Source organism: Penicillium soppii, assembly GCF_028829465.1.
Source record: "Penicillium soppii strain IBT 18220 chromosome Unknown utg000001l, whole genome shotgun sequence".
In the NCBI taxonomy this organism is placed as follows: domain Eukaryota; kingdom Fungi; phylum Ascomycota; class Eurotiomycetes; order Eurotiales; family Aspergillaceae; genus Penicillium; species Penicillium soppii.
The window spans coordinates 2,023,371-2,050,556 of record NW_026643231.1 but is presented as its reverse complement, the minus strand read 5'-3'; the positions used below and the strand labels follow the sequence as shown (position 1 = coordinate 2,050,556).

The window sequence follows — 27,186 nt, the reverse complement described above, 5'->3', positions numbered from 1 at the left end:
TCATATGCATCATTTCTCTCAGAAATTTATGCATACATGCATGCTCTGCTTTCCTCTATTCTTGTCTTTATCATTTCCTTTGAAGAATTAATTATGTTTTATGTCCCATTCGCAAGAATCTATATGTTTTCTACGAGTATTTCTCTTTGCATTCTACCTAATCAACCCTCATATGACTAATATCCCCTGTATTAGGTGTCGCGATTATCAGTATTTATGTATAGGAAGGATGTCTGACTGAATCAGGCAATATCAATGCCTATGAATCGCTGCGTTGGGATGAGATCTCAAAAAGTATCAATGACGTGCACAGAAGATGGTTCTACGAAGTCGTACACGAGGGCATTGAAAGAGAGTACATTTGTATGGAAATGTCTGTTGCACTGTAATACGGTAGATGTATCTTACTGTAGATGGCACCGTCGCTGATAGCCACCCCCTTAGCTGGAAAAGAGATTCTATGACTGAATGTGTATAGGAGGTACAAAATGTGTTGGATACCACTTGCGTGATCATTTCTGCAAGGATAGATGGTCAATAAGTGAAGTATCACCAGTAGTCATGACTGCAGTAACACCTATATAGAGGAACGCCACTGATCCACTGTATTACTGATGGTAAGATAAATGGGGTTTTTGGGAACCAATCACCGTTCACGGGCTGCTTAATGTAGCCGTAGGGGAATATACCGAATAGCAGCAGTTACGGATGAGCAATGAGACTCTCAGGGACAATATCGCCAAAGTACGCGATGTGACTCACGAAAACTGCCTAGACCTCATGCAGGTGTATGAGGATCAAGATCTAGATTTCTTCGTCATGCATGGTGTGGGATTAGGTGCCACCCGGCGGTTCGTAGGTGACATCGCCTATTGGGTAAGTCGATGCAGAGAAAGCACTCGCCCAGAAACGATAATAACTTAGGTTTTACAAGATACAGTGGATAGAGAAACGCCCATACCGGCATGCTAGTTCTTGTCTATCCATCAGGTTGAAATCACAAATACACTATAATACTACCAGTTGACCAGTTCGATCATGATCGACAGTTGCATAGGTGTCCTCGATGATGTTCCGAACCAGTTGTTTGCGGGTAGATCAACGTCACCGGACTGGTCGGAGATGCAAGTGGTCGATAGTGCAGGGAGCGAGGCGAGAGACCGCATACGTTGCCTCCAGTCCTGCGCGGCGTCAATTAAGACCCGGTCATTTGTGTTGCTGATGGGTCTTGGCTACGACTAATGCATTCCAGCATGTTGGTCGGGTATTGGGAGTGGAGCTGGCTGCAGGGCAGTTGTAGCTGACACATATAGCAATGTAGGCGAGTCATATTGCCGAAAATATCAGATGACTAGAGCGGGAATGATTTCGACTATCTCGATACAAGAACTTAGCGACTTACTGAATGAGTTTTGGATTATGTCGCCGTAGTGGAGGTGCTAAGATCGACGGCCAGGCGATTATACCGATCATTTAGCTAGCGGCAGGAAATTAGTACATCAATAGATCGGCACGAGGCCAGCAGATCGTCAATCGACTAGGGGTTGATACCTCTGATGCCACTGTGCATGGCGTAGGGTGTGAGGAGAAACTTTAAACACTACTAAGCTATTCTAGGCCTAGAGAGCATGTACCAACGGGAACCATTGACTTTCCACTCACGTTCGGTCCCGACCCGCCGTTTGGTCTCAGTAAGTGTGAACTTTGGTTTTGTAAGTTTAGTTGGCCAGGTACATATGCTAATGTGACTTGACGTGATTGATCTAACATTGAATTAGTAGAGTACACCTACCAGCTCACAGCATATGAAAATCTCTAATATACATCTAACAATTTTAGTAGGAGATTAGATTAGTCCATAGAAGTTTGTGGATCTAGTATGCACCCCCCAGCCAGCCACAGCCAGCCACATCCCGACCGATAATATGATTCTTCAGATGTATGGAAGCATCATTTTGATATCAAGAAACAAAGTCAATTCAAGCTAAATAAATCCATCATTCCGGTTTATATCTTTCTACAATGCTGAATTCATATAATCTATTTGATCATAGAAGATAGGAGAATAGCAAATTATTGATTTATTTCTGAATAGTCTATTTACCATGCAGCACAGTGCGCTAGTGGCTGACCTGCATGCATGAAAAAGCTGCTTTCTCTACATTAGGGGCCAGAAGGGTTGCCTTTCGTACTACTCCGTACAACTGATCGATTCCGTCCAAAAGAATATGATACATCGTATGCTTCATCCAGAGTAAGAGCCTTTCGTGAGGCTGGGCAGTTGCTCACGCAACCCAGTCCACCAGAGAAAGCCATGTATTCTCGTCCTAGCATTCCTTCCGTTCTTGAATCGTCCCACTTGGTTAACTGAGACCATCATGGCGACTTCAGCCTTTGTCATCATGGAAGACCGCGTGGACCAATACATTCGGGAATACCCCGATAGCTGTTCAGCATGCTATAAGGTCGAAAGAAACACCGCCAACAACACCACACTTATGACTAGGATGCCTTCGAACTTGGCAGCTGTTCGCCACTTACCCCCCTCCATGGCGAATAGAGAGAGCACCATGATTCTCGCGGTATAGGATATGGACACGTAGAATAGATTGTCGTGTATTGAAGCGATCAGATCGCATGTGTTGACAGAAGCGAGGATGACAGCTGGACCGTATCATGTAAGCCATAAGGAATGAAAAAAAAGTGAGGTCTAAAGGATGAGATGATACCGAGTAGTCGTGCCACGACGCTATTCACTTCGTATTGTTTCATGGCTTGTTGAGGGTTGAACAGCTGACGAGCGTGCATGGGTAGGCTGATGCCAGCAAGAATAGCAAAGGGCCATCCGGCTAAGGAAGAGGGCAGCGGAAGATATTCCATGGCTACTGCTGCTCTGACAGAGTACCTAGAAGGAACGATGGTTAGGTTACTCCGTACGTGACCGGCTCTAGGTGTGTGAATGTTGCTGTATTCAAAGGCTAGTTTTCTCGCACCAGAGGCGTGGTAATATACAATATACGGAGCATGGTATCCGTGCCGACACCGCCAGACGTGGGAAAACTCCGCGGGCCCCCAACACAAAGGGGACACAAAGAACATTTGTGCAAATATTGGCCCCTTGCATACCTTAGTAAATGCGGTAGCAGATGAGGAGATGATGCTAGGACATGCAGAGCGCCACGAAGATCAGACTTGTCAATACCCCTGGCATCACAGCACGCTTCCGCCACGCCCCGCCCGCCTGAAGAAACACGAGGACCATCGTAACCCTTGCGGCAAACGAGATCCACAGGAATGTCAGGTTATTGTTGACAGCCGAAGTGAGGTCGTATGCGTTCATTGCTACCAAAAGCACGGCTGTTATTTTACCTGTCAGTATCAGGCCGATCACCGATCGTTCCCTGGATGAACTGGTCAAGAGTATATGGACGTACCAAGAGCCTTGCCAAGAATGGGACTGACTTCAAAGTTCCGCACATTATCTTTGGGATTGATGATTTGACAGGATTGGATGGGGATATCGAGAAGAGCGAGGCCGGCAAAGAGCCAGCCGGCGGGGGTCGAAGGAAGCTGGATAACCATTGCGTTTGTTGCTCTCAATTTCGTGTATAGAGCAGTTGGAAAATAGCAATGGTGAACAGTGCTGTTAGCGGTGTATATCCTTCTTTCATTTATGGCCATATCATGCCCGATTATCCACTTTGACTCGATAGCTCAGTAAGACACATCCAAAATTTATCTGCAAGGAACATTCAGCTCCGAGATTGTGCTATTGACGGTGTGCATCCTTCTTTCTTCATGGCCCTTTCATGCTTGATTATGCACCCTGACTGGCTCTGCATTTTAAAGAGGCGAAGGATGGATATTGTCTGCAAGGACCATTTAGCTCCGAGGCTGTGCTTTTAGCGGTGTGTATTCTTCTTTTTAAATAGCCAATACTGTTCTATCCTCCGATACGTTGATACTCCTCACTGATAGCCGCTGCGAGCAAAGAATTCTATCTGCCTCCATCTGTGATTATCAGGAAAGACGTGGAACGAAGCATGCCTGGAATTGAGATTCACAACACGTGCGACTGCCGAGTGTACGACATTCGGCAACAGGGACAGGGCTCAATTGACCTTTGCGGGGAGATCAATTATGGCCTTTCATCGAAGCCTCCGTCATTGCCTTCTCTCCTGCTATGGAACGAGGAGGGACTGCGACGATTCGATAAATTTGCTCATACGCCTTCATACTACCTCCACGACAAGGAGCTGGAGATCCTGCAGAGACGGAGCTGTGAGATAGCTGCCGTAGTGCCCACTGGCAGTATTCTTGTGGAGCTTGGATGTGGGTGAGTGTGCACTACCGCGTGCGATACGAATTCTCTTCGACGCTGACGGAGAACGCAGGAGCTTACAGAAGACGGGCCAACTCCTCCGCGCTTTGGAGAAACAGGGAAAGTCCATTCGCTACTACGCTTTGGATGTATCGCTCCAGGGACTGACCAGTAGCGTGGGTCAACTCTACAAGGAGCTCAGCAATCCAAGTTTGGTGGAAATCATCGGTCTCTGGGGCACATATGATGATTGTGTGAGCTGGATATCAACGCCGTCGGGCCAGGATCCAGTCGAAACTTCTACTATCACCTTCCTCTGGATGGGCAATAGCATCAGTAATATGGAAAAGCCCTCTGATGCCAGCGCATTACTTTCAAAATTCAAACAGGCGTCTGAAGCTTTCAGCCTGCGTTCCCAGTTCCTCATCGCCGCGGATGCATGTGAGGATGCCGATATGGTTCAGGATGCCTACGATTGTCAAACTGCCGCGCTGAAGGCCTTCATTCTGAACGGCCTGTCTCATGTCAACGATCTGATGGGAGACACCGTCTTCCACCTCGAGGATTGGTCGTGCGAGTCGGAGTTTGACCCGGAGAAGAGCCAGCTAGAAGTCTACTATACTCCGCTTCGGGATGTAACGGTGAATGGAGCGGATGGAGAGACGTATCACTTTAGCAAAGGGCATCGAATCCGCGCGATTTGCAGCGGAAAATGGGGAAGAAAGCTCATGTTTGAGGTTGCCTCGGCCGCTGGGTTGCAGATGAACCACGCTTGGGGAGACTGTGCTGGGCTGTATTGTAAGTTCATATCGTTATAACCCCCCCACCCGAGTTGAAAATGGACTGACCAAGTGCAGATTTCTACCACTTGTATGCTGGTGTATAGAGGGCCGGATTGACAATGCATTATAGCAAAAGTGTATGTGTATGCCTGGGGGAGCCGCCACTGTCACACCTCTAATTGCCAAGTTTCTGTCTTAATGAGCTATTTCCTGAACACGCAAAACGGACTTTTAATATTTTAGACAGAGTTTTTCTTTTGTCTAGATTTGGAATTAAATTCATGAGAAACCCTTCTCTAGAAAAGACATGGTTAAAACGTATGCTTCAAGGACTGAATTAGCAAGAACGATTCTGAGGCGTGCGTGACCTCTCATTGTTGACATGCACCGTAGAAGCAACTAAATCGGCATCGCGCAATATATGCAGGAGATGAACAACTCCTGCAGTCAAGCCCATGCCAAGGGGTTGACTAGAGGCAGCTTGATAGTTGATTGAGTATCATTTGGCAGAATTGCGGCCCAATCTCCTTGCCTGATGGACGCGTTGAAGACAATTGGTAACATTTCTCGGGCCAAAATCCCGGCAAAGGGGCGATAAGGCAGTCATATCTTTGCATTTGCAGTCACTAGGGAGAAACTTTTGGAACGTCAAGGTCATATGCATGTGATACAGATATTCCTGCGATTGACGAGGTATTACGGGAAATTGCGGATTCGGAGATACTCGGATTAATCTGTTTACATGCTTTAACTGACAATCAGAAAATGCTAATCCGCAGTACTGCAAGCCTCATCACGTCCCATTAGGCGGGCATGATGTCTGCGAGAGTGCTATCAGGTTGTCGCGCCATTAATTGAACTGCTGTAGCGATTTTGCGCGCCAGTTCGTCTGCCTCTGCAATCTGTAGTACGTGGGCTGGAGCGCGGATAGATATCTCCAGACCATCTTTCCCAGCCATAGAAAACACCCATACTTCTGACCGCATCAGCTGATGCATATAAGACCCTGTGATATGGTGTAATGTCCGGGGATTGCTCAGTCCAGGCAGTGATATCGCCATCTTCGTATCTAGATCCTGGTGGTGGAAGATGGCCCCCAACGCTGTTTGCGGCCTCCATGATGTGCAGTTCTCGACAATATCGGCAAGAGCCAAGTAGTCGTGAGGTGTAGTCTGGATATGTTGCGCTTGTACGTGCTGGAGATAATAGGCTGTTGGCCATGTTGGTTGTATGTCGATGCGGATGGGAGTAAAATTGAGACAAGCCCCCAGAATGCTTTCAATTCCAGGAAGAGGAAGCCCACTGCGTCCACTGACTGTTTGGCCGAAAACAATCTCTTTCTTGTGAGTCAATTGTCCAAGCACTAGGGCCCCCGCTGCTTTGATCAACGTGGCCATGGTGATCCCTTCCGGAGGCTCACAAGGGGACGTGATAAGTGCTTTTGCATCTACTGCTTCGAAAGTCCCCTGTTCCTTTGTTCGGTCTTTAGTATCGAATGTGCAGTCCTGTAGGTTTGTCATAGTAGACCCTTCCAGGTAAGTGCGCCAAAAGGTGTAGCCGGTCGTATTATCTTGCTGGGCACGACACTGGAGGTAGTCAGAGAACTGTAGGCCGAAAGACAGAGCGCCTTCACCGTATGCAACGGCGAGGTCCTCAGTGAGAATTGGCAAAGAAAGGCCATCGTATTGGGCATGAGACAGCCGTAAAATTAAAGCATGTTCATTCGCCTCGGTATTGGAGATAAGAATGAACCGAACGGGGAGAACATCCATCGGTAGCGATTCGAAAGAAGAATGGCTCCAGAGCTTCTCGGCTACCGCTGACACCTTGCGAGCGGTTGTAATATGGTGTAGGGGTGTTTCCATATGTGGTAGAGTAACCTGAAGAATGCGATGGTCCTTCTGAGTGAAGAAGGTTCGCAGCATGCTGTGTTTCTTCACTACCATGTCGCACGCGGCTTGCAGGCGGCCAAGATCCAAACTGCCTTCCAAGATATAGGCGAACCAGTCAAAGCAACTGCGATCAATGAAAAACTCTTGAATATCGCTGGCTGGAAGAATCAATGGTGTCTCAGAGCAGGAGTCCAACAATGAGGTGTGCTCACGGAGATAGGAGAGACAGGCTGTATGGACCTCATCATCTACCAGGCGAATCAGCTTTCGTTGAGTAACTGGGGCGTTGTTCAAAACTCTGGCGCTCCGGGCCATTTCGCGCAGATTTGGGGTTGTAAAGATGTCTGCTACCGTCAGATTCAATCCTTTGACGCGAGCCATTGCAACGACCCGCATGGCGACGATGGAGTCACCCCCCAGGGCTAGGAAATCGTCATCAGGTCCCAGTTGATTCGGGTCCAGGTGAAGAAGGGTGGCCCAGATTTGAGCAAGGGTCCGCTCCGCGTTGGACTCTAGTATAGCGGGGTCGTTCCTACTGCCGTCTTGCACCATGGTATATGCCTTCATCTGATCCCAAGTCATCTGGGCAACTTCCTGGCGCAGTCGACGCCGGTCCTTTTTCCCAGAGATGGTCTTAGGCATTTTCTTCAGTTGAAGAAAGAGAGTAGGAACCATATATCCCGGAAAGATCTTGGCTAGACTCAACTTCACGGATTGAACCTCCGCGAGGAAAGCTTCGCTCGCATATGCAAAGAGACGGTCATCCTCGGTAGGTCCGTCCGGCTGGAGAATGAAGGCCGCAAGAGAGGAAACATGATTTGACTTTTTTGGAATTACCACATCTACTACGATGTCGGCAACTCTCGAAAATAGCTCGCGGATACGATGCTCTATCTCGCTGGATTCTACCCGTTGACCGCGCACCTTGACCTGATGGTCTTTCCGGCCCATGTGGGAGATGCTCCCATCAGGATTGAATCGGGCTAGGTCACCAGTCTTGTAAAGCACGGTTGGACGATTCTGACGAGCAGGCACCTGGTGCTCCATCCAGGAGGGCGGAGAGACAAATGACAACGCTGTTCGTTGTGGATCATTAAGGTAGCCTTGGGCAAGATTGGAAGTATCGATGAGAAGCTCTCCCACTGCTCCAACGCCTCGCAACTGCTTGTGGTCCTGAGGATCTACAATCCAACAGCGCCCATTGACTGGATATCCAACTGTTCGCTGGGATGGATCGCAGAAGATGGGGTCGGAGGCTGCAAAGATCCCCGCGCACTCGGTGAGTCCGTATATCTGGATAAGTCGAGCACGTCGCCCCCAGTCGAGAATATGGCTCTCCTGGACAGGCTCTCCTCCAAGAACAATCGTTTTCAGACATCCCAGATCAGTCGGGGATATGGTACTTAGCGTGGTTGGAGAGAGCACCACCCAGTCCACGTCCATGTCGCTGATAGCCTTGGTCAACGAATTCATGCGGCCTGTGTCCGACGGGATACACAGCGTCGCACCACGGCTGAGGGTGCAAAAGACCTCGATCAGAGCCATGCCAAACCCAAGGGAGGCGAACTGGAGAACTCGGCTGTCTGACTGTAGATAGAGAGGGGAGCAGTGACTGGCAATTTTGGCGAAAGCGGCATGTCCCACGACACAGCCCTTGGGTTCACCCGTACTGCCCGATGTGAACAGGCAATACGCCGGTGAATCACGGCCCGGGTATATAGAGTTCGATCCGACTCTATCGCACCATTCATGCTCGTGCTTGTCCCCGACTGTGATAACCGATATACCCGCATCGTGTAGTATGCCAGCCTGTTCATTGCAGGCTAATGCTACACGGGCGTTTGTCTGGCGCAAAATGCTTGAGAGGCGATCTGACGGCACCTTTGGATCCACGGGGACAAATGCTGCTCCGCACTTGTTGACTGCAAGCATGGCAACGATAGCCCAGACAGACTTCTGGAAGCTGATAGGAACAAAGATATTTGGTCCGACGCCGCTATAAATCAGATGGGAGGCTAGTCGAGATGAGAGATAGTCAAGCTGAAAGTACGTTAAGGTGCCATCCCACGACTCTAATGCAGGTTTGTGTGGCATTTCAAGGGCTTGTTGATGAATGATCTCGTGCATCAACAGGTCAGCTGTCTCAACGGACCCAAGCGCATTCCATCTCTGCATCCTCCAGCGATCACAACCAGAAGTAGCCCACAGGTCACGCACTGTTTGTGTGGTTCTTTGACAGAGTTTGACTGTGATATCCTCCAATTGTTGCAATATACTTGACGCATGCATCGTCAACATGGTGGACTTGCGGTATGTCATGACTACTCGGAGCTCGTCTCGACTTTGGTATAGGACGAGAAGGACGTCACACGCCTGTATCATATCGGAAACATGTTATTAGATTGGCAAGATTGGTTGGATAAAGAGGGTTCTTACCTCGGAAAGTTCTTGCGAATGGTGCTGTACCAACTCGTCGTCCCATGTATGTGAGTGTACATCCTGAACAAAGATGATACCAGTATTTGGTGGTTCAGAAGCGTCAAGCGTGGCAGGAGTCCACGCTGTAGTCTCCAATAGGTTTGCAAATTCCATATCCTCCTTGATGTTGACGGTCATTATCTCAGGAAGTGACCGTTCGGAGCGATCTTGTCCTGGACTACTCAGCCAAAGTTGGGTGACGGGACTTTCGACATAACGGCGGAGAATGACGGACCATAGGGCCCCCAGGACAAGGTGTGACTCCTGCTGGCTTTCCGCTCTCATCCGGGTAATATTGGCTCCTACTATCTGGGGTGCTTCGGCACTACCCCACTGTGCAGCGCTCACTGGGATCTGGTGTAGCGGAGGAAAGAAACAACTCTCACCAGACAGAGCGTCTCTTCGTTCGGATAAAACCGTTCTAGTCATTTTTCCAATGGTAGTTGGACTGAGGAGCTGGGAATCGAGATTTGTGATGCAAGTGTATGTGGGCTATAGTTCCAGCGAGGAATAGATATCGACCTGGGTCAATCAGTACACCGCACAGTCCTTAAGCTACTGGGAATGAAATAATATATCATTATGCGCGTCGGGCCAAGATATAATCACTCTGCAGAAGTTTCCGTGCAAGAAGGCAGAGGCCCCACTCTACTTCAGCTAGTTTGAGGCTGTATCGGCTGCAAGGAGATACTGTACTAAAGATTGAAATGACGTTCTGATAATGTAGCTATTGCACTACGCATCACTAGTTTTTCTATTATTCCAACATCAAATCTGGTGGAGTAACTAATATTCCAAATAATGGGTTCACCTAGTGCGGTTGAGATATATGGATAAGAAAAAAGACTAGCCTACCGAAGGACCGTATAGATGTGCTTTCCCACCCACTCATGGTAAGTACCAAGGTCCATAGCCTGATATTGCTGGAGGCCTCAAATACGAACACCTGTATGTGGGTGTCTACTCACCGCTCAAACGTATGCATGGGAAAGGAGGGATCGTGATAGTGACGATGTTGGATAGACAGAGAAAAGTGACGAGTTTCAAGCATAAAGTACCTGTACCACGGCACTATACCGCCTTGACAATCCACATTGTATTTGAGCACTTGCCATGTGCAGCATATAGAGCGGCTGAAAGCAAATCAATGATCGCGCCCCTTGCATCAATAGATCGCCTGCAAGGCAGACGATCCCAGCAAAGGTCTGCATTTTATTGATTTTACACACGATATATCCGTTCATAGGTGATAGATCTGCTTTTCTTTGCCTTGCATTCTGTAGAGTGCGGAGCAATAAGTAATGAGAGTCTCTGTGCATGTGAGGCATCTGAGGGAACGCAACTCACTCCCAAAGAGTCCCATGAGTGGGAATGGTCCAGAATCAAGATAGAAATCACTTCATCATTTCCGACACCACTATTCCGTACCCAGCATCAGAATTTGCCATCCGCCACACGGACAACACCTGCTGATCATTATCACTCTTGTCCTCACACATATAAAGAGGGAGAGACAGAGGAAAGAACAGACGATTCTACAAATATTAGAGCACCGGCAGATGACGATGACCAGGAGCCAGCCTTTCCAACAACCAGAAGGGGCAGATGCTCGTGTCTGTATCTTTCCCCAGCTCAGCAAAACGGAAGGCTATGGTGCCGTCCACCATCAAACAGACCTGGTGGAAATTCCTATCGCTTGTATTGATAAGGTACTTGAGGGCGAAGGTATCACCATAAGCTCCTTCGTCTTGGTGGCATGGGCTGTCACTCTGCGGTGTTTCACCGAATGTCAAACTGCACAGCTTTGGGTAGGAAATGGCATCGAGGCACTCTCCAACACCAGTCTGGACGGATTGATAGATCTTCTTTCCATTCCAATTGAATCTGAGAGTTCACTGAAAAGCCTCTGTCAGTACACAAAGTGGACAATGACACATCTCCATCGACCGGGACATGCTCCTTGCAATGTTGGCATAATATTTCAAAAACCTGTCGTTATTGACTGTCCGACCACACACGAAGACGAAAATAGATTTGATGACTGGCCCTCTGTAAGTGGTGTCTCCGCCCGATAAAATCTATTTGACATCTGACTGGATATGGCTATGAACCAGGGTTGTGAAGTGGCTTTGCAGGTGTACATCGATGTAGACCAACTGCGCATGTCGCTTCGGTATAAAGATAGTCTGCTATCTTCGACTGCCGCGGAAAATGTACTCAGTACCGTCCAGCAAGCTATAATCAGCGGATTAGGTTCTCTTTCAGAACCAATCATCAATCTGTCCCTTTTCACAAGCCGACACCAAAGCCATATAGAAGACTTCCAGAGGCCATCTTCGGCCCTGAGCATGCCACCCAGCTCTCCCTGGTGGGATGAACTCAAGCGGTCCGTATTTGAGCAGGCAGGCAGGCGTGATAAGGTAGCGATCGATGGATGGGATGGCGTAGTTACCTATGAGGAGCTCGACGAATTCTCGTCCCGGGTCGCTGCTCACTTGCAGGCCCTCGGGATAGGCCCGCGGATGATGGTCCCAGTTTGTTTTGAGAAGTCCATCTGGTCGATTGTTGCGACCATCGGTGTCCATAAGACTGGTGCCGCATTTGTTCCTTTGGATCCAGCCTTGCCCATGCAGCGAATTGAAAAGATCGTGGCCTTGGCCGGGAGCAAATTCGTGGCTGTTTCATCCATGCAGAAGCCACGATTTGAGAGCTCGTCTGTCACTCCGGTCATTATCAATCCACAGGTCATGGCTAATTTTCCGCCGGCGGATGCACTGTTGCCGTCCGAAGTCTCCATGGAGGATCCTGGCTACTGCCTTTTTACCTCTGGAAGCTCTGGGACCCCCAAAGGGTGCATTATCAGCCAACGCGCGTTTGCAGGGATTAGCCAACAGGGTACGACCGTGCATCTCAGCGAGAGGTCGCGCAGTCTTCAATTCGCCTCCTATTCCTTTGGCATCTCCATCATCGAGATCTACTGCACGCTCGGCACTGGAGGCACTGTCTGTGTGGTTTCTAGTGAGGATTGTGCAGGAATCAGTAACCTAGCGCGTGCGATCACCCGAGTCAACGTGAACTGGACCTTCATGACTCCGACGATGGTCGGCTCTCTACATCCAAAGGAGGTTCCCTGTCTTAAAACAATCGTCACAGGCGGCGAGCCCTTACAGAAGGGTCAGATCATGACCTGGGCAGATGCAGTCAGTCTTCATCAGGCATTAGGCTTGACAGAGTGGGCTGGAACATGTTGTATCTCGCCTCGCATCACCTCAACCTCTTGCTTGGGAGTGGTCGGCAAGCCAATGTCGCATGCACGAGCATGGCTTGTCGATCCGAATAATGCAAACTTTCTTGCCCCCGTTGGTGCTGTCGCCGAGCTATGTATTGAGGGAACGTGTCTTGCACAGGGCTATCTTAACGACCCTGACAGGTCATCTAAGGCATTCATTTCGCACCCGGGATGGGGACACGAGCCGTTATTTCCGACTATCTCTGGCCCACGGAAACTCTACAGGACTGGAGATCTCGTGCGCTACATGTGTGATGGGAGTATTCAACACCTCGAACGAAAAGACATGCAGCGGAAGGTCCGAGGACAGCGGGTTGAGATCACAGAGGTCGAGTACCACATCAGACATTGCTTTCCCGAGGCCGTGCGGGTATTTGCGGAAGTCATTTGCCCATATGATCAAGATTCAGGGTCCAGCTCGGTGTTGGCGGCCTTTGTTCAGCTCGATCAACCAGGAGCTGGGTCAAATGCCACCAGCTGTGATGGCGAGAACTGGTTTGCCCCCGTCGGCATGGTCTTGCAAGATCGTATCAACGCCACGCGCGAGGCCCTGTCACTCCAACTGCCCCGGTACATGATTCCCGACCTCTTCCTCCGCCTCAGGGACATTCCCCTTACGGTCAGTGGAAAGCTCGACCGCCGGCGTCTCTGCAACTACGCGAACCGGCTTACGCGCCACCAGCTCCTCGGCAAAGACCATGAGGATGGGTCGCGTCGCGCACCGGCGACAGAGATGGAGACAATACTGCTTTCGCTCTTCGCCCACTCTCTCAAATCTTCTGTGGAGAAAATTGGCGTCGACGATAATTTCTTCCACCTTGGGGGCGATTCACTCAGGGCCATGACTCTTGTTGGCCAGGCGAATTCGAAGTACGGGCTAAAGATCACAGTGGGCGAAATCATCACTTATCCAACGGTCTCTCAATTAGCCACCGTGGTGCCTGGGACAAAAGTTGCTCAAGAAATGAACGGAGCTGTTGTACCTTTCTCCCAATTGTTCAAGTCTGAAAGCAAGGAAGAGGTCATCCGGGAAGCCTGCAAGCAGTGCCACGTGGAGCCTGACATCATTGAGGATATTTACCCCTGCACGCCTCTTCAGGAGGGGATGTTTGCCCTGGGCAGGAAACAAGCGGGTGGTTATGTCGCTCGCTGGGTGTTTGAGTTTCAGCAGATGTGCGAGGCGGATTTACAGCGCCTGAAAGACGCCTGGCTTAGTGTGCTGGAAGATAGCGCCCCTCTAAGGACACGTATTATAGCCTCTCCGTCCCAGCGCATGTATCAAGTCCTGCTCCGAGGCCAGTCTGTCTGGCAGGAGTCGAGCACTCTCTTTCATCGGGACGAGCGGGACGATAAGCCCGACCTGCTCGTTGAGTCTGGCCACCCATTGGCCCAAATTTCCATCCACCGGAACGACACTGCCGATTGCGTTCAGCTAGCACTCACTATGCACCACTCGGTGATTGATGGATGGTGTTTCCGCAAGATCCTGGATCAGGTAGAAGCGGTTTACCATGGGGAGGCCCTGCCAGCGTCACCCCCGTTCGCTACGTTCGTCCACTATCTCAGCCAGCTTCCAGACCACAAGACATATTGGACGGACTATTTCTCAGGCCTCAATGCAGAGGTCTTCCCTGCCATCTTGCCCGTGGCGTATGAGCCATGCCCCATGGGAGAAGCAACAGACTGGCTTCCGCTGGCGGCCTTTACCCCCGGACGATTCACACGTTCGGCGATTTTACGACTCGCCTGGGCGATGGTGCAGTCTCAATATCAAGGAAACAATGACATTGTTTATGGACTCACCGTATCCGGACGCAATGCTCCCGTCCCGGGCATCTTGACAATGACCTCCCCGACAGTGGCCACGATACCATTCCGGGTGCAGCTGGATCCGGCCGCATCAGTCGAGAAGGCACTGGACAATCTAGTTGCCCAGACTATCCGCAGCATTCCCCATGAGCAGACAGGACTGCAGAACATGCGAAAGTGGGGCGGAGATGTCGCCGCCGCGTGCGAATTCCAGACACTCCTGGTCATTCAGCACATTGACAGTACCACAGGGTACAGTCTGTTGGGAGCTGAGCCTCATGAAACCAGTTTTGCTGCCTTTTGCACTTACTCTCTCACTCTGGTCTGTAATCTCAACTCGGACCCGGTAGAGCTGAAGGCCTGGTTCGATCCTAAGATCGTGCCAGAGCGGCAGGTCCATCGTATCCTCCGCCAACTCAAGCATGTGGTTCAAGCCATTTCAAAAGACCCCGCTTCGACGGTGAGTGACTGCATGACTGTGAGCCCGAGTGACGCCGACGAAATCTGTGCATGGAACCAGCCGATTCCTGCCTTGCCCGAAAAGGGTGTTGACGCACTGTTCCACCAGCAGTGCGTGGCGCATCCAGACCGACTGGCAGTGGACGGATGGGATGTGCAGTTCACATACAAAGCCCTCGATGAGCTCTCCACTCATCTAGCCAAACACTTGGTGGCGATGGGAATAATAGCCGGTGATTTCGTGCCCATCTGCACAGAAAAATCTGGTTGGACGATTGTCTGCATGCTCGCCACGATCAAAATCGGGGCTGCGTTTATTCTGCTTGATCCGGCTGTCCCGAAACAGCGACTGGCTGCTAGCTGCCAGCAAGCCTTGGCCAAGCTGGTTCTCACGACGACTGGAACCCTTCCACTTGCCCTCGAGCTGGTGGCCAAAGTCGTCCTCGCGGATGATCCATATCCAGCCAGAGCAGGCATATTACTGCCAATAATCCAACCGGAACGGCCTTTGTTCGCCGTGTTTACTTCGGGGTCCACAGGCGTGCCAAAAGCGGCCATGGCGGACCATCAATCATTCCTCAGTTACTCTCTTCCTATCATGAGGAAGATGGGGATAGACGGGACGGTCCGATGGCTCCAGTTTTCCTCCTATGCATTCGACATGAGCGTGAATGAAACTCTGTGGACATTGTTGGGCGGTGGTTGTATATGCGTGCTATCTGATACACAGCGCTTGGACAACTTTGTTGACACCGTAACCACCTTCCGTCCGACTCATGCTGTCCTCACGCCCTCCTTCATGCGCTCACTTGATCCTAAGGACCTTCCATCGCTCCGAGCGCTCATGCTGGGTGGTGAGCCAACGCAGCCATCGGAACTTGCCGCCTGGAGCCCTTACATGAATCTGATGATCGGATATGGACCAGCCGAGTGCGGTGTGACTCACCTTCGGTACTTCGGTGAGAGTCCCAACGACCCGTACAACTCCGTCGGCTTCCCAACAGGGGGTGCCTCCTGGCTGGCGGCCCCTGGGGACCCGGAAAAGCTCCTTCCAATCGGCGCTGTGGGCGAGTTGTTCCTGGAGGGTTCCTTTGTTGGACCGGGATATATGCATGACCCGACAAAAACCCAGGAAGCCTTCATCGTGGCGCCCAGTTACGTCCGAGAGCTCCGTCACGGCCCAAGTCGCGTGTATAGGACCGGTGACCTGATGCGATACAATGTTGATGGATCGCTGAGTTTCGTCGGGCGAATGGATTCCCAGGTCAAGATCCGTGGCCAGCGAATAGAGTTGGCCGACATCGAGACTCATCTGGCGAGGTGTTTCTCCTCTCCTGTCCAGGTCGTGGTCGAGCTCGTCTCGCCAGAAGGCCATGGAGCACCCTTTCTCGCAGCTTTTATCTATTTCCCCGTCGAAGGCGGCCAAGGCCCCACTGCGGACGCCGGAGCGACAATTGCAAGCTGCCACGCCTTCTACCAACCGGAACAAGATTTTCAGGAGCGGGAAGCCAATGCTCTGGCCTTGCTTCGTGACCGGCTGCCTCGCTTCATGATCCCGTCGATGATGATCAATCTCGCACACATGCCACACACTGCTAGCGGCAAAGTAGACCGGAAATACCTACGAAAATCATTGGCTGAGTTGCCAGACAAAGAGCTCAAGCAGTTCCGCGCCACAATTGGGAAAAGGCGTGGTGCAGCCACCGAGATGGAAAAGAATATTCAGAAATTCTGTGCCACAGCCTTGCAGATCCCATGCGAAGAGGTTAGCCTCGACGACAACTTCCTTCAACTCGGCGGCGACTCCATCAGTGCGATGTATATGGTGGCAGAAGCCCGTAAAGACGGAGTTGCAATAAGTGTGGTTGATATTCTGGAAAATCCTCGCTTGTCAGCGTTGGCCAGTCATGTAGCATGCCACAATAGCTCCTTTGCTGGAAATTCCAATGCCTACAGCAGTGCTGATATTAAGCCTTTTGCGCTGGTTAACGAAGGGCTTCGAGCAGAGGCCACACGTGCGCTATTAGAGCTGCAAATTGTGAAGCAGGAATCGCATATTGCTGATGTCCTGCCAGTGACTGAAAGTCAGCAGTTTTTCCTCACCCAGTGGACCCCATTCCTTGCCTGCTACTTTTTAACTGGGTTTGTTGATGGGAGACGCCTCCGTCATGCTTGTCAAGCTGTTATGTCAGCTCATAGCATTCTTCGCACTGCCTTTGTACAAACACATCACGGTTTGCTCCAGGCAGTCCTTCAGGACATTGACCTACCATTTCATCAGGTCACCACGACGGATGACCTGCTGACCTACTGCGATTCGATATGGCAGAGCAACTCAGAGATATCATCCACTGTTAACACTGCGCCCCTTCGTTTCACGCTTGTGTCGCGCTCTGCAACTGAGCACGCTTTTATCCTCCGTATCTCCCACGCCCAGTACGATGGCATTTCGCTGCCAACCTTGATGAATGCCCTGGCAGAGGCGTACACAGGGCGTACACCGGAGGCAATAATTGATTTTGCCAGCTATATGCACCTTCGCTCATTACATGATCATACAGGGGCATTCCACTTCTGGCGTCAGTATCTGCTCAACTCATCCGTACGCCCATGGGACATTTCCACAAACGCCCCACCTCAGAGCCCGAACAATGTCTCCAGCTCTTCCCGCATAACCGCTGGACAGAGTGTCCCCATGCCCAGTCTTTCGGCAGGCCAGACCGTCGCAAGCCTTGTCAAGGCCGCTGCAGGCTGGCTCTTCGCCCGGGATACCCGTCAACACGATATCGTCCTGGGCCAAACAGTGTCCGGGCGCAGCATGCCCATCGGAGGCATCGAGAAGATGCTCGGTCCGTGTCTGAACACCATTCCATTCCGGTTACAGCTGCAGCCCAGGTGGAGTGCTCTCGATCTTTTGCAGCACGTTCAGAAGCAATGCTCCGCGACGTTTGCGCATGACTACGTGGATCTCGCAGATATTGTCCGTACCAGCACAGACTGGCCGCAGGATAGTTATCTTCCCTGTATTATTCAACATCAGAATGTTGCACAGACTTCCACTCTCCCATTACCTGACGTTGAGTGTACCTCGTCTGGCTGGGCACATTTCATCCCGCAATCCGGGATGTGGATATTGACCTCGCCGCAGGACTCCAAGTTACAGATTATGCTTTGTACGTCGGGGGCGTTCATGTCGCTGGAAACAGCCAGATTGTGGGTCAAGGATCTCGCGACCGTGATCACTATTTTCGCAAGCCAGCCTGAGATACTGCTGGATGATGTCCATGTATGATGATGCTTTCTTGTGTGGAATATGTTCCTCGTCAATTATCTGTACAGAGTAAACGCAATAGGATTGAAAATACATATGGTTGTGATGCGCTCTATCAGAAGACTGATTCTTTCGCAGAAGTTCACTTTCTTCTTCAAACACACTCTCTCTCTCTGCAAAGGAAGGTAGTCTTTCTACTCAGTACCTAGTAATGCTGTATCACTGTCGCCCCCGTTGTGGTAGAGATGCCCATAAGTGGGACAATTATTCCGTTTCAGAATTGCGCCTTTGCTGGTCCCAGTGATGAAAACAGAATTCTTGGCTTCCGAGATCTAGGCCACCAATTTCTAACAGAATCCTGAGAGTGCGGATTGTCGACTGAGGTATTTTCGCTACTGGATAGATGCAGGAGGGTGCAGCACCTCCAGGTAGCCACTTAGTAACCAAGTCACGACAGAACTAGGCAGAGATCACATACACAGTATACGCAATGAAGCTAGTCCCAAGGATAAACATTGTACTAGAATACAGGCGAGATTAGACGATACCCAGCCCGACCGACGCTTCTTTTCTGTTCACGGTCAATACCTTCGGATTTCGATATGATTATCATGAAATTCATTTGAAGCATAAATAAAAAAATATATATCACACGTATATGTTACCATCCATTGACTGTTTTTTCGGTCTCCTTTTATCCAAGGTCCATTTTGATGTCTAGGCCGCGAGGGGAGAGGTGAATCATCGAGTCAAGGACGCAAGGGAGGTTATTGAAAATAGACAGAGGGTGACAAAGACTTGCAGAACGATCAGTCTGCATTGGGTCGGCTCAGCCGCAGTGTCGATCGGGGACCGAAACTGGAAAGACTTGTACAATTTCTCAATTGCATATTGTATCCAGAAAAGTCGACGATGAGTCGACCTGCAGGATATCTTGGTAGTGCCACTCAAAGTCGGCCGTATTGACCGCTAGACCTCGAGACCCGATCGACTCCTTTTTCGGGCGATTGCTGAAGCATCAATTCAATAAAAAGCTGTGCTATGACGCAATGTACTTACGGCCGAGCTGCAGCTATACTCTCACTGCGCTCAGCGCAGCGGTTTTCTGATCTCTTTACTGATCTACAGTGCATGTGCCCCTATTCAAGGATGTTTGTGCCAAAGCAATGCCAGGTCGCTGGCTTCCGGCCAAATTTAAATTGAGCCCTTTCGTGACTCTTCCAGTCTCTTTACCGTCTCAACATCTCTCATGCGTTCACTTCAAGGTTATTAGCCCATTGAGTTGTGGATAACAATACGCTCCCATAATGTACTCTACTGGTGAGGCCACTTCAACCTACTTTTGAATTCCCCACTCCAAAGTCTAGTGGTTGCTAAAGATACAAAGCTCTTCTATTCCGGAAGTCTAGGGATGAACTTGGCTCATATCACATAAAGCAAGTTGACAGCAACGACTCTACGTCGCCGCTATCTGATCCAAGGAGCAAGAGCCGTATCTATTTTGAATTCAGTGGTGGCATTCTCGCCGTAAGCAAACTCATGTGGGAAGTTTCTTGTATTTGCTCTAACCTAGTGGTCTCGGAGCAGGTGTCCGGTTCTTTAAATATACAGACCCTGGAAACCGACCTCGAACTGACGATCTACGGAATGAACTTGGGTATCTTTCAAGGAAGGCTTGATCGACTGTTGAAAATAAATCTCGATATGAGCCTGGTAAAGGGCAGTGTTGAACTCAAGCTAACCGAATTTGATGAGTTACGGCTTGATATCGACATCAAGGCTTTGCAGGTCAACGAGGAAGGATCAGGGGGGTTTATAAATTGCAAACAGTCACATGTTATCCAAACGATACCTACTGTCAGATGCGAACCATGGTTAATCTGTGATTAATTTATTTGAGGATGAAATCAAGCGTCACCGATGAAGTAGCATTACCCCTGTAGGCGAGCCCTCTCCCTTCCCATTGATCGTTAGAATAGACCTGGCCCAGACCCGCGGGTGACTAGACTTCCGCATCACTATTCCGCGTTATAGTAATGTCTGACCCGGTACTGGATCTGGGGTCCTAGCTTAAATTATAAACACAGAAAACACGCTTAAGGCCATTATAACATGAAGTATGCAAGTTTTGCTTGTAACATTCAGCAGTAAGATATTTAGGTAATAACGAATAGATATTCATTCGCTACATATATTACAATGACTTGATCTATAGAATTGGATTATTCACATTGTCTCTCCTTCAGCCCCTCCCTCAAATGGCCGTGACCACCTTCTTCTGTTTAACTGATATCCATTGTAGGCACAGAACCCCAAAAATTGAAAGGGCACTGGTTGCAACTGCGATATAAAACGTCTGCGTGATAGCACCATTGTACGCTTGCAGAACTATATCGAGATTTCTTGGGAAGGATTCCCGCAGTCTCGTTGCTCCTGCTTGGACCACCAGTGCTGGATCAAGCATTGGAGCCATTTTCCGAACATTTGCCACCAGTCGATTCTCAAAAACATTCTGGGCAATGGAAATAAACACGGCTCCAGACAGCAATTGGCTGAATACGACCAATGAGGTCGCGACGGGGATATCAGTTTCCGTAACTGCTGCCTGCACAACGATCGTTGACAGCTGCATGCCCAAGCCTGCTCCAATACCGGCCATTGTTTGATAACCAATGGACTTACCAAGCCCGGAATCAGATTTCAATGTTGTGAGAAGGCCAATGCCAACGCTGAAAATCACAGACGAGGCTAGCATGAAAGGATTGTAGTATCCCGAAACCGTCACTAGTACGGCTGCAACTATCCCGAAAACACTCACTCCTAAGATCAACGGTAGATTCATCACGCCAGAGGCAGTAGCACTGGCCCCTTTGATTGCCTGGAACCAAAGAGGAAGCTGGCCCATACAGTTAGCAGTAATTCACGACTCGAACAGAAACCACATACATAGTATACCATGACGAAGAATGCACCGCCGATCAAAGAGCTGTACATCATTGTACCAAACACGTTGCGATTCTTGATTATCCGAGGCGGCACTGTGGCTCGATCCTGCTTTCGATATTGAATGTAGATCCAAACGCAAAGTCCCACCCCAAATAGCACAAACAGCACAATGATTCGCACATTGGACCAGTTGTATTTTTGACCTCCCCATTGCAAAGCAAGTAGCAGACAAATAAGACTCGGTAAGAAGATGGCTGTGCCAATTAAATCCAAGCTCCGCAGCTTGTCACGGCCTGTGATTTGGGTCTTGGTTGGTTCTTCATGGAAGAAAAGTATAACCACAAGAGCTGTGAAAGCTCCAAATGGTAGATTGATATAAAAACACCATCTCCAGCTGACATGGTCTGTAAGAGCGCCTCCTATCCTGGTGTGGTGTAAGATGTCATCAGTATATCGTAAGAGAGAATATCACCAGCCATAAAATGGCAAATAGAAAGAGGGTTGTCTTACAACGGACCGGCCACGCTAGAAACTCCAAACACAGCCCCAATCAGCCCGATGAAGATCGCGCGTTTGTGCAGCGGTACAGAACTTGCAACGACAAGCATAGCGCCCGAAAAAAGGCCTCCAGCTCCGACTCCCGCTATTGCTCGCCCAATTATCAGACCCGTCGAGGATGGAGTAGCGCCACAGACAAGGGATCCGAGCTCGAACAAGAACAGCGCCGCCGTGTATACCCATTTGACCGAATAGTAGGTGTAAAGCTTGCCAAAAGTGAGGGTCACGGCACATGTGGTCAACATGTAAGCGCTACCATACCAGCCCATGTCATCCAGCGAATCGAATTCAGCGGTGATTCTCGGGATGGCCGTTGCCACGATTGTATTATCCTTGCAAGGGGAGAATGTTAGCGGAGTGATGGCTAGGGGGTGGGATAGACAGCATCATACTAGACCGGTACAAAAAACCGAACAACAGAGTCCCGCTGTGATCGGAATGAGTTTCCACGTGGACGGATAGTGCGTTTTATCTTCGGAGTCATCAGACACAGCTGCTTTTTCTTCACCTTTACTGTCGACCATCTCCTTGGGCAGTGCGTCTAGTGAATTTGTCAAGCTATGATGGTCGGGTTCGCCACATGGTGATTTGTTGGCGTCCATCATGGTTGATACACCCTCAGCTTAATGCAGTTTGGGAGTGGGCAAGAACTGATTCAATTGTCGAGAGGTTTTCGAAGGGTTCGGCACCTAGTACACTTATATTCTATACGTTCGAGATGGGAATTACTGTCCTCCCTTCTCATTCCCCAATTTTGCTGCAGATCGAATGTAACATCAGGTAAGGGGTAGGATTGATTATTGACTCCGTACACCGAGAGACCCAGTGGGGATGATTTGGATGAATCGCCCTTACGACTCCATACGATTGATCAAGTGACGGAAACTAGTTAGGTGGAGCGGCTTCCAGAATTTGTTAAGATGGATTGAAAATAATGCTGTGAAACCATACATTTTTGAGATTACGAGGCTGGGTGTTCATGTGGCTGGCATCGTTCTGCAGGCGTCAATACACAGGCGTCAATATGCAGGCTTCAATATGCAGGGTGATGATCATTACCGGTCCGTGCCACTGAATGCCTCGCGTAATCTGACGGATGCTGTTTTGACCTAGCCAATAAGAATGTGTGAAAGACTGTGTATTTTGTTATCCCTGATCCTGGCAATTTAGAGGGATCTCAACATGACTAATGAATTAGGACTCCCTCAACGTCGTTCAAGTGCTGCTAGGCTGAAGTAGGCATGCTATCCTATTAGTTGGTTCATAGTTACTGCGAAGGAGGCCTGGCAGCAACTTGACTTGAGTATCCGAGAAAGTCTATCAGAGAGCGTGCCACGTTGGGTGCAGGCTATGACTGAGTCTAATAGACGGTACACTGATTACCTAGGTGTTAGTCATATTCGAAGAATCATATGCTAATTGTGATGCTGTTGAGCTCATTCTGGAAGCTAGACCTAACTTCATAGAATCCCGAGATTAGTCCGGTTTCTAAAGATTTGCCTAAACATAAAAGGGTGTGGGAACTTCGTCGGTTAGCTATATAGCCATTAAACGAGAAACCAGGAAAAGCTACATAAAATGCGTTTGGCTAGTGAATGGGTCTCTTCCATGGAGCGGCCCTTAGACGTGTTCTTCGATGCATCCGGGAATAGGGACATTGCCTCTCGCATGATGAACGCTTGTAGCGAAGTGATTAAAGTCTAATTTTCCAGGCCGTGTTTGCTCAGAGTAAAATAGTAGTACTTTAAACGAGTTAACTAGCTTAAGGTTCTCTTGAAGGGTCAAAGGTTTCGTTACTGTATCTCGCTGTCCCTGTTTATCCGTAAAAACACAAAATCTCCTCTATCTATCGAGACATCATAGACTATAGCGGTCCTATTATCACGGGAAGCCTTATACTCTTAGTAAAGAATTGCTAGAAAGAAATACCACGGATAGCTATGAATTTTCAAGCTTCCCTAGTGTAGATTGAATAAATACTTACCTATATATCACAGCGCTTAGAACGCTCCCGCGCTCATCCCCCCTTCTCTTTTAGCTTCAATTGGCATAAGATCAAAGGCCTTTGTTAGACCATGAAGCCAAATATCGAGTTCTAATCCTTAGATGAGGGAGGACAAGGGCGTTCTCCAAAATAAATAAAAAAGCAAAAACATACAACAGTGAGGATTCGCTGGTGGTCACCCACCCAACTACTAACTCACCGGCGTGTGGCTTAAGTACGGCTGAGCGGACGGGAAGCCCTGTTTTCCACACCCTATGGTCGTATGTGGTAGACAGGGTATCGAAAAGAATTATGTGGATAGCGCTTTAATCCAATGGTCCACTGTCAATGTGGTAGAAAATATCCCTAAACGATGATGAAGGTTTGCAGCACTAGCCCTATGATCGGCACATAAACACCGTACCAGAGTGTATAGTCGCAGTTCCCAGATGCTCTCTGGGGTTTCCCATTATGAATAACAGGAAGATAGACAAGCGGGGTCTCTCCATCTGCAGATTCAAGGGCCATGGGTCGAACTCTGGGCCTGGGTATGGGATGACTTCATTCAGTATAACATATAAGACGATGTCGATGACAGATCGTACAGATGGCCCATTCTCAGGGGCAGGTCTACTCATCTCGACTCTGATCCATACATTGGCTGGTGGATGAAGAGGTGTCGTAGAACAGAAGCTGCGGATCCGAGGGGGATTCAGAGTGCCATTAAATCTACTGGAAAATCAAGACGACAATCAGAGAACGGCTCATTTTTTTCGCAGCCCAGTTTGGATGTATTTCCGTTACTAGCTACCTTCTTTCCATCGGGGCAAATTTCGGAAAGCTCTGGTCTCCGAGTCTGCCCTGCGGAATTTCGGAGATCGGAGGTGGCCTTCATATCTGAATGAGGGTTCCTGCAATTTTGTTATGGTTCCATGCCCCAAAAGCTCAAAGTTTATTGCTGAGTCTAGCTAGGAAATTTTAAAAAAAGACCAAAGGTCAGTCCCCTCAAAACAGTCACTCAAACCATCGGTGGGATTCCACCTACAGTTGGGTGCACAATAATTGACGGTGCTGCCTCGGCAGTGTGGGAGAAAAATTCAAACGCCTTCCTCAAAGATATACCCAGTGAGTCCATGCCACCTGGGGATCATGGAAAGAAAGCCAATAGAGACAGAATGCTCGCTCACATGCCAATCATATATCTTGCACAGTGCAAGGGAAAAAGGAAAGTCAAAAGCGAAACGAAATTGAAAACAAATCGTGATATGTAAATGGGTATAGTTAGCGCATGCAGGCTTGCATATATTGAAATGATTAGATGCTTGAGTTAGTGGCTGTGGGCGCCGAGGTAATAATGGGAGTGCTAGTCGACTGATCACGGCATCCCCACATTAGGCCAGGAGTAAGACAGGTCGCGGAAGTAGGCGTCGAAACAGAGCCGGCCGTGGTCGACGGTACTGTACTTGTGGCATCACGACAACCAAACCACCCTGGGTCGTGGCAGCTGGTTGTTGCAGTCACGGTGGGTAGATTGGTCGTCATCGTTGGTGCTGGGGCAGCTGTCGTGGTGGTGGGGTCATTGCATCCGAACCAACCAGGAGTCTTGCATGTTGTGGTAGTAGCTGTGCTTGTTGGGGATGTCGTGATAGTTGTGGCGGTGGTACTTTCATCCAGACAGCCCCACCACCCGGGAGTTTTGCAAGTAGATGTCCTAGTGAGAGAGGTGGTGGTCGTCGTAGAGGTCGTCGTTGTGATCTCAGATCCATTGCTTCGGAAGAATTTCCACAGCTCGCAGTCATAACATTCTTCCTCTGCGATACAGGATGGGACCGTGTCGTATTTCAAGATGACGTCAGATATCACGTTCTCAATCTTGTGAGTACCAAGACCGACACGCCAGCCCTTGTCTGCTACAGTGTCGTATGTACACACCTGACCAGTGTGGCATGCCGACTCCATGGCGTAACCGCCCCATGTGCAGATCGAGTTGATTCCATTGCAGGTTCCCATGTAGATTGGATCCGCCGTATGTCCAAAATGGTAGGCTCCGGTGTATTGTCGCGACTGCGGGAGTCGTGGGTCAAGTCCAGGCGGACTCGGCAGACCAAGCCGAGCAGCAGGTAATGCTTCCGGAACGGCCTCAAAAGTGACCACGGGCAATCCAAATGTCAACCCAACCAGGCTGGTCATTGCACCGCCCAAAGAATGGCCAGTCATCCAGATATTTGCGTCCGGATAGATATCAGTGACGTTGGAGTAAAGATCGATGGCTTGTCGATAGTAGCGGTTTTCATCCGTCATAGACTCGACAATGCAGGTTAGATTTGCGGTGAACGTCGTACTCTGACAATCGCATGATTGCCTCCATAAATACGAGCCTCCTTGGCCACAGCAACAACTAAAAAACAGATTGTCGTTGACTTTGTCGTTGGTGGTGGTACCAGCGCCGTCGAAGAGCGCGGGCGAAGTACCCTTCAAGGAAATGATAACAGTGTTGTTGGTCTTATCCGAGTAGATATGTCCTCTGAGTCCATCTTTCTGCCATCCAAAGCTTCCCGAATAGTTAAATTGTCCATGGATGGTGTGCCACTCTCCTGTTCCAGGTTCTTGAATGTAGTCGTTGGCGGTCATTTGGGCAAAAGTCAAAATTGTCTGTTTATCCGTGATGTTCGGTCCTGTTAAAGTGTCCATGACCCATTCAGGTGGAGATAAGGCAGTTGCAGAGCCCGAAGTCCGCGCGGCTGCTAAGTGTGCTTCAATCACGGGAAGTCGTCGATCAGCTAATCGCTGTATTGTCAAAGGACTAGATGAAGCGAGTAGAGGTGACTCCGATGCAATATATTCTGTTTCGTAGCCATCTTCAGATATAGCTCGGAGGCGAGTGTCTGGCTGAATGTCGAGCCTCGCATGGAAGTCGGTTTCTTCATAGGTAGCTCGGTGAAAGATGTGACGTAAGGACTAAAAGACGATTATTAACAAGTCGTTTACTTGTAACACACTCTGCATTAGGACATCTTACAAACTCATGAGTATCTAGTGTAGCTTCCGGCCCGTTCAAGGGTACCTGTGGCGGGATGATGGGAACTTGTTGGGGTAAGTTGTAGGCCGAAGCAGAGACAACCCCTGACAGTATGGCAGTTGATAAGAAAAGGCTATGAACAATAAGTTCACACCATGAACTTGTTCGGGACATGATGTTGTGAGATCAAAGGAGATGACTCTATCAAGGTTAACGGTTATCGGCGAGTTCACTTATCAAGTGACGCAGTGCGGAGACGATCTTCACGTGACGAGTGACAAGTGACGCGATTCCATAATTCCTCGTCTCTGCTCCCTTTTTTATCCTTTCTTTCTCTCGGTGAAATATTCGGAATATCCAAGGCAATGCACTGGTCTT

At 49.4% G+C, this 27,186-nt stretch overlaps 9 protein-coding genes across 9 annotated transcripts; 5 read left to right on the top strand and 4 right to left on the bottom strand.

Annotated features, from left to right (window-relative positions):
- Positions 1-708: 708 nt before the first annotated feature.
- Positions 709-1,819, top strand: N7529_000777 (uncharacterized protein; the record flags this gene model as incomplete). Its single annotated transcript, XM_057236308.1, has 5 exons — positions 709-876; positions 1,024-1,205; positions 1,253-1,264; positions 1,618-1,691; positions 1,779-1,819. 5 exons carry the CDS (start codon positions 709-711, stop codon positions 1,817-1,819), a joined length of 477 nt encoding a protein of 158 aa, XP_057103111.1.
- A 559-nt stretch (positions 1,820-2,378) lies between these two features.
- On the top strand, positions 2,379-2,588 carry N7529_000776 (uncharacterized protein; the record flags this gene model as incomplete). Its single annotated transcript, XM_057236307.1, has 1 exon — positions 2,379-2,588. One exon carries the CDS (start codon positions 2,379-2,381, stop codon positions 2,586-2,588), a length of 210 nt encoding a protein of 69 aa, XP_057103110.1.
- A 572-nt stretch (positions 2,589-3,160) lies between these two features.
- On the bottom strand, positions 3,161-3,582 carry N7529_000775 (uncharacterized protein; the record flags this gene model as incomplete). Its single annotated transcript, XM_057236306.1, has 2 exons — positions 3,161-3,357; positions 3,435-3,582. The coding sequence occupies 2 exons, from the start codon at positions 3,580-3,582 to the stop codon at positions 3,161-3,163; spliced, it is 345 nt and encodes a 114-aa protein (XP_057103109.1).
- Positions 3,583-4,043: 461 nt separating this feature from the next.
- On the top strand, positions 4,044-5,139 carry N7529_000774 (uncharacterized protein; the record flags this gene model as incomplete). Its single annotated transcript, XM_057236305.1, has 2 exons — positions 4,044-4,336; positions 4,395-5,139. The coding sequence occupies 2 exons, from the start codon at positions 4,044-4,046 to the stop codon at positions 5,137-5,139; spliced, it is 1,038 nt and encodes a 345-aa protein (XP_057103108.1).
- A 767-nt stretch (positions 5,140-5,906) lies between these two features.
- On the bottom strand, positions 5,907-9,758 carry N7529_000773 (non-ribosomal peptide synthetase; the record flags this gene model as incomplete). Its single annotated transcript, XM_057236304.1, has 2 exons — positions 5,907-9,368; positions 9,432-9,758. The coding sequence occupies 2 exons, from the start codon at positions 9,756-9,758 to the stop codon at positions 5,907-5,909; spliced, it is 3,789 nt and encodes a 1,262-aa protein (XP_057103107.1).
- Positions 9,759-11,038: 1,280 nt separating this feature from the next.
- N7529_000772 (nonribosomal peptide synthase) lies at positions 11,039-11,548 on the top strand (the record flags this gene model as incomplete). Its single annotated transcript, XM_057236303.1, has 1 exon — positions 11,039-11,548. One exon carries the CDS (start codon positions 11,039-11,041, stop codon positions 11,546-11,548), a length of 510 nt encoding a protein of 169 aa, XP_057103106.1.
- A 273-nt stretch (positions 11,549-11,821) lies between these two features.
- N7529_000771 (nonribosomal peptide synthase) lies at positions 11,822-18,322 on the top strand (the record flags this gene model as incomplete). Its single annotated transcript, XM_057236302.1, has 1 exon — positions 11,822-18,322. The coding sequence occupies one exon, from the start codon at positions 11,822-11,824 to the stop codon at positions 18,320-18,322; it is 6,501 nt and encodes a 2,166-aa protein (XP_057103105.1).
- A 2,233-nt stretch (positions 18,323-20,555) lies between these two features.
- N7529_000770 (MDR family MFS transporter) lies at positions 20,556-22,410 on the bottom strand (the record flags this gene model as incomplete). Its single annotated transcript, XM_057236301.1, has 4 exons — positions 20,556-21,197; positions 21,248-21,671; positions 21,758-22,169; positions 22,224-22,410. 4 exons carry the CDS (start codon positions 22,408-22,410, stop codon positions 20,556-20,558), a joined length of 1,665 nt encoding a protein of 554 aa, XP_057103104.1.
- Positions 22,411-25,103: 2,693 nt separating this feature from the next.
- On the bottom strand, positions 25,104-26,982 carry atg15 (triglyceride lipase ATG15; the record flags this gene model as incomplete). Its single annotated transcript, XM_057236300.1, has 2 exons — positions 25,104-26,747; positions 26,809-26,982. The coding sequence occupies 2 exons, from the start codon at positions 26,980-26,982 to the stop codon at positions 25,104-25,106; spliced, it is 1,818 nt and encodes a 605-aa protein (XP_057103103.1).
- Positions 26,983-27,186: the final 204 nt, after the last annotated feature.